The following is a 6,445-nucleotide window of genomic DNA, read 5'->3' on the forward strand; positions in this document are numbered from 1 at the left end:
GTGTATGGTGGCACAGGTAGAGCTATAGGTTAGGGTTTGCTATCGCCCTCAGGAGCGCCCCTCAGAAGCAACCTTGTACTCCTAATTCACAAAACAACATGCATCTCGGTTATAAATTCAAGATTTTTGTACACAAAACATTCTCTTTCCATTTTCTAGCTAGTTTTCAGAATTATATTCTTGTGTTCAAAGAAGAAGTTCTTGTGGTTGTTGCAGAATACAGTAGTACAGTACGTACAACTCTTCCACGTCAGTTGATGCCTTGATGATTACCGTCTCAGCACCAGTGGCTCCCCGCCGTCACCACCACCAACTCCAGAGTCCAACTCCCGTCTCCGCCGCTCTCCCTACTCATCGCCACGACCTCCCACCCTTTCTCGTCAGGGGGAGCGAGGGCTCGATGTGGATCGCTCCCATGGCTGGACTCACCAAGATTCTCCTCCCTCTCCTCCTCCTCTCCGTCGCCGCGGCCGCTTCGCCGTCGTCGGACGCCGAGGCTGTATCCCGGTTCCAGGAGTACCTCCGCATCGACACGGCGCAGCCGACGCCGGACTACGCCGCGGCGGTGGCCTTCCTCCGGGACCAGGCGGCGGCTGTCGGGCTTGAGGCGCGGACGCTGGAGTTCGCCGCCGGCAAGCCCTTGCTGCTGCTCCGGTGGCCCGGGCGGCGGCCGTCGCTTCCTTCTATTCTTCTAAACTCCCACACCGACGTCGTGCCGTCGGAGCCCAAGAAGTGGGAGCACGCGCCTCTTTCTGCCACTCTTGACGAGGCATCCGGTCGCATCTACGCGCGCGGCTCCCAGGCAAGATTGCTTTCAGCCGCGATATTTTTCTACTTGTTTCGTTTGGGCTGCAAATATGAATATACTATCATATAATCTGTAGACTACAAATAACCCCAAAGATAATTGCTTTAGGCCGTGTGCAGTCTCTGTTATATACTTATATCACAGGCAAGCTTCTTGGTTGCCAATATATGATTTCAGTGGGATGCGGAGTTTCTACACCCAGGAGCATCAGTAAATTCAGAAAAATTCAAAAATAATTCAAAAAATTCTGATTTTTTTTGTGGCATACTTTCACAAATGTTTGTTGTGCATGCAAAATTTCATCGCAAAATCACATTGGTAGAAGGCGTGGTAAAATAAACAAAATCGATGCTCTGAAAATGTTACTTACAAAAGCATTTTGGAGCTCTGATTTTGTTTTTTTTGGCACGACTTCCACCAATGTGATTTCATGATGAAATTTTGCATGCACAACAAACATTTGCGAAAGTATGTCACAAAAAAAATTCAGATTTTTTTGAATTTTTTTTCTATTTTTTTGATTTTACTGTTCACACCAGGAGCATTTGCTCCTGGGTGCAGAAATGTACTTTCGTTCATCGACGAGCATGCTTGAGTAATTTATCCATCTCTAACCTTTTTGGGCATGGTTCGTGGTATGTAACTTGACTAATACGTGATTTTTAGCACTGAATCCAATCAGTGTTCTCTGTTGTCGCTACTGATGATGTTATTAACTTGTGAGTTGTGACTAGATTCACTGTAGTTGTAGAGATCTATACTCCATGTGCACTTTGTTCTATGCAACCTATATTGCCTGAAATATATGAACTGCACTACTTAAAATTTATATTTTCCCTTTATAGTCCAGTATCTAGCTGCATTGAGATGATATGTATGCCTCGATATGCATGATCCATCCGAGTGACCTTCACAAACTCTGCGAGACTGCTAAAAGTTACAATGTGGTGTGATAAGCTGTCACTTCTACATGTTTATCTTATCTAAGAGATCTTCGCTGTGGTTCATGAATGTAGGACATGAAGTGTGTGGGGATGCAGTATCTTGAAGCCATTCGGCATCTCCGTAATGCGGGCTTTGTCCCAGATCGGAACATATATATTATATTTGTTCCCGATGAGGAGATTGGAGGACATGAGGGTGTTGAGCTATTCGTTGCATCGAAGGAATTCAAGGAGCTGAATGTGGGATTGGTTCTTGATGAGGGGCTTGCATCCCCTGGGGAGGAGTACCGGGTGTTCTATGCAGAGCGTAGTCCTTGGTGGCTTACTATTAAAGCAAAGGGAGCTCCAGGGCATGGTGCAAAGTTGTATGATGGTAGCGCAATGGAGAATTTAATGAAAAGTGTGGAGGCTCTTCGGAGGTTCCGGACAGCTCAGTTTGATTTGGTTAAGTCCGGAGAGAAAGCTGAAGGGGATGTTGTATCGGTGAATTTTGCGTACTTGAAGGCTGGGACACCAACACCCACGGTTAGTTTATTCAAGTTCCTGTTTACAATGTGCTAAGTGTAATTTACGATTGGCTATTGGATCCCTCACAACATCAATTAAAAATATAAGCAGCTTGAGTACTTGATCGCCTGCTCATTTGCTAACGTGATGTCCTTTTTCTTGATTAACCTACGTATTTTAAAATTTATTTCCAGATGACACAGTGCATAGGATTCATATTTGATGTTTGTTCAAATTGAACAATCAGTTCCTTTGACTAGGAATTATTTATTCTACACTCAATATCTGTTTAGTATTGATTTTGTTTAGTCTTTGAATCTCTGACATGTCTGGTAGCGTGATGAGATAGGTAAGCCACCTGCTAAAAAAAGAGGACCATATGATTTCAGCACTACTAAGGCCTGTTTTCTTCTTAGTTGGTGCTGTCCAGTAACGTTATGTCTCAAGTTTTTTAGAATTACCATAGTTAATCACACTTACATAGAACCTGATACTTTTGTGTTCTGTCCATTCTTCGAGTCAGAAAACTGCAAGTCATTTCTTGAAGTTCATTTACTTAGATAAGTCATATCTTGAAGTTTATTTACTTAGAAATGTACCACGGAGTTCACAATCATTATCATCTAGACTCTGATGCTTTTATGTACTATAACATCTTGAATTCATTGCAATTATTTGCTATCTTAGTCATGTATTTTTTGTCAAAAGGAGAACACTTTGCCATCAAGTTCACCCTGATTGACTCATGTTTTCAGTTAAAAAGTCTATTCTCGCTCTTATTTCAGGGTTTTGTGATGAATCTACAACCATCTGAAGCAGAGGTAGGAATTGACATTCGAATCCCTCCTAGTGTTCATACTGAAGCACTAGAGAAGCGTCTTGCTGAAGAATGGGCACCTTCTTCACGCAACATGACCTTCGAGGTATGATGTTCTTGACAGGGCAATTACTCATGCCTTGTCAACATATTATAATCCATGTTGTCGAGAGCTTACATTATCTGTGATGTTTCTTGAATTGTAAAGGTTAATTTGTCATTTCTTTTGTGGACTGTAAATTTTTTGATTTGTCTTTTAGTTAAATTATGAAAAAGAAAGAAATATCTAACACAAGATTAAGGTAGAAAGTTTTCTAGAATAACTGAAGAAGGTTAATTATCTTGTAATTATTGATTAAGTTGAAGGGTTGAAGTAATTATTGAGGTTTGCTGTGTTAGTCTGTATTAGCTTACTTTTTATTGGGTACTGGGGGTTAAGGGTGTTTTTTCTGACTGTCTAGGGTGTTGAGTATAAGATAGGAGTATTTCATCTGGTGTACTAAAGCGTGGACTTCTATTGGTGAAAACTGATTGCTGTTCAGTTTGTGCCTACTACAAATGCTCGAAAGGCAATGCATTGGCGAAAATTTGCGAAGGCAGATGAAAATAGCTTGTGAACGAATAATGTTCGTGTAACATTTTGATGAGCAAAACAAAGGAGCAGTTCAGCTGAGAGTTTCCTTTTATTTTAATTTCGGCAATCTTGTAAGTATAATATTACATGGTGCATAAGTTTGTAATCATGTTTCTTGTTGATGTCTGTTTGACAGTTCAAACAGAAGGGCTCTGTCCTTGACAAGTTAGGGAAACCAGCCATGACAATTGCTGACAGCTCAAACCCATGGTGGCCTGTGTTTGAAGAATCTGTGAGGAGAGCTGGTGGCAAACTTGGCAAGCCGGAGATATTTCCGGCTTCTACTGATGCTCGTTATTTCCGGGAAATTGGGATACCAGCTTTCGGCTTTTCCCCTATGGCGAACACACCAGTACTGCTTCATGATCATAACGAGGTGTGTGCCACCAAGCTCCATTTAAATATCTCAAGCCATCAACTTACTGAAAAATTCTATTGTCTTTATTGTATAGAATAGCATAGCTTTACAACTAGAAACATCAACGTGCACATATAGTACCTGACAACTGAAACAGCAACACATTGGCCGTGCCCCTGTCGTTTATACACAAGAAAGTACCAATGTTCTTTACAAATACTTAAGATTTGTGCATGTCTTGCAGTTCCTGAGCAAAGATGAGTACCTCAAAGGAATTGGGATATACGAGTCCGTTATAAAGGCGCTGGCCACACACAAAGATGACGGCATCGACGAGGAGTCTAGGGCAGAGCTGTGAGGAAAGATGATCTTATCTTGCCAATGCCATGGCAGATATCTTGCCTCTTTGACGTGCAGTTGTAGCGCAGAAGAAGGTTTGGAGAAATACATGTTCTGTTTCTGCTCTGGCAGCCAAAGCAAAACCACAGATACGGTCCTTGTACATCTTCTCTAATAATTAGACCTGAAATAATTCATGATACTGCATATGTAGTTCCTCGACATATGTTATATAATGACATCTGTGCTTAAATAAGTGAGGGCATTTCATCCATCATTCTTCAGTTCTTTTTCTGGGTGCGGTGGTTCCTCGGAGTAATTGGCAAATGAGATGTGGACGCTTTCAACTCTAGCAAAGTAGCGCATGCAGGGAAGAAGCATGAGGCACGAATGGCGCAGCGGCGTAGGTAAGAGAGACTGATTTGGTAGAGGATGAGAACGCAGAACGGAAGGAAGCACGACACGCCTGCCATGCGTTGTGCACAAGCAGAGTGTCGGTGTACTAGAGTAGGGGTACCTTAGTATCTCGAACTTGTGCACGGGCAGTCGTAGCACCCCGCGGCAAGGCTTGCCGGGTAACCGTCAAGGTCCTCCGTGGTTCCTTTGGAGCCATTCAAGAACAAAATATTCAAGCCAAGGAGACAAGGCCCCGGCAAGAGGAGCTTGCCGGGAAGGCCAACCAAGACATCTCGAGGAACTTGCCGCGAAGCACCACGCGTCCCGGCGAGGCCCGGTGAGCGACAAGCTTTCGGACGCGACAAGACAATGACCGCGGCAAGGCGCTTGCCACGGCAAGCTACCACCTTATACCCACGCTCCAGCACATCCACCAACGTGTCGCCGTGGGGCCTTTCCAGGCGCGCGTGGCAAGAGGCTGTGCAGCCAGCGGTGCGCGGTGGCAAGCGACGCTGACATGATTGCCATCGTGGCGAACGGTGGCGTCCCTGACGGTCCCTTTTTGCACTATTTGGGCGACGTAGACGGGCATTTAATGCCTTTGTCCCCTGCCGTCAGGGTTAGGTATGATACACTGTACAGGTAGTTGTACCAACCGCAATTCCTTTTCCATTTTTACCCTTGTCTACGTTGCCACCTGTCGGAGACCCCTTTAGCATATAAAAGAAGGCCCATGCGCAACGTAGAGGAGGGTTCGAAGGCAGAAAACACTCACGCTCGGTCTCGTTAGCAGCTAGAGGGTACTGTAGCACTCAGCGCTCCCGAGTAAGAACTCAATACACCTAGACATGCAGCAGTAGGAGTGTTATCTCTCTGGAGAGCTCCAAAGCTGGGTAAATCCGCTCGTGTGCTTCGCCTCGATCTGCTCTTCGTGCGATCTCCGCCCCCCGCCGAACCGAAAGGGGCTCGGTCCGCCGGTCCCATAGGTGTTCGTGGATCAGTTTTCCCCGACATCTTTGGCGCGCCGGGTAGGGGGCGTCGAGGTTGTGTGAACCGGATCCGGCGTTCACACGAGCTAGATCTTCATCTTCTTCATCGACATGCCACCGAAGAAGAAGGCTTCGGCGGCAGCTGTTCCGTCCACGTCGATCCCACCACCACCGGAGCAAACGGGTGGTGGGATAGGCGCCGGCGGAAGAACTGACATCGACGAGGGAGCCCACAGTGCTACCAGGTCCAAGGACAAGGCTGCGCAGACCTCGGCGTTCGTACATGCACCGCGCCCATCTCAGGAGGTGCAGGACCGACAGTGTCATGGCATTCGCAGTGCCATACGTTTGTTGGACCAAGATCGAGCTGGTGGATCTCGGGGTGCTCAAGACCAGCATGCACGCCAACATGCTGGCACGAGCGAGACACGGTCGCCTGGACGGGATACTGCTCCTTCTAACATAGTTAGAAGTTCGAGCAAATCCCGCTTCTCACACCGTTCGCCACTGCCGCCCACCACTCCAGCAGAAGCTTTGGCGCGAGCTCAACTGCTCCTAGATTACCCTTCAACGGCAGACAAGATCGATGAATGGAGGGCCACCATTCAGAGTCTCATCGGCTTCGCCAACGGCGACACTCCGCGGCAGACGAA

At 46.1% G+C, this 6,445-nt stretch overlaps 1 protein-coding gene across 1 annotated transcript; it reads left to right on the plus strand.

The window, feature by feature from the left end:
- Positions 1-264: 264 nt before the first annotated feature.
- On the plus strand, positions 265-4,684 carry LOC123157518 (aminoacylase-1). Its single transcript, XM_044575811.1, has 5 exons — positions 265-802; positions 1,825-2,277; positions 3,045-3,182; positions 3,847-4,086; positions 4,313-4,684. The coding sequence occupies exons 1-5, from the start codon at positions 266-268 to the stop codon at positions 4,424-4,426; spliced, it is 1,482 nt and encodes a 493-aa protein (XP_044431746.1). The 5' UTR covers position 265; the 3' UTR covers positions 4,427-4,684.
- Positions 4,685-6,445: the final 1,761 nt, after the last annotated feature.

Source organism: Triticum aestivum, chromosome 7B (genome assembly GCF_018294505.1).
Source record: "Triticum aestivum cultivar Chinese Spring chromosome 7B, IWGSC CS RefSeq v2.1, whole genome shotgun sequence".
Taxonomy (NCBI): Eukaryota; Viridiplantae; Streptophyta; class Magnoliopsida; order Poales; family Poaceae; genus Triticum; species Triticum aestivum.

Bases quoted from the DNA above. Each gene is read 5' to 3' on its own strand.
- LOC123157518 (XM_044575811.1), top strand. From the start codon at position 266: ATGATTACCGTCTCAGCACCAGTGGCTCCCCGCCGTCACCACCACCAA. The intron at 803-1,824 runs GCAAGATTGCTT...TCATGAATGTAG, and splicing joins TCTACGCGCGCGGCTCCCAG to GACATGAAGTGTGTGGGGAT. The intron at 2,278-3,044 runs GTTAGTTTATTC...CTCTTATTTCAG, and splicing joins CTGGGACACCAACACCCACG to GGTTTTGTGATGAATCTACA.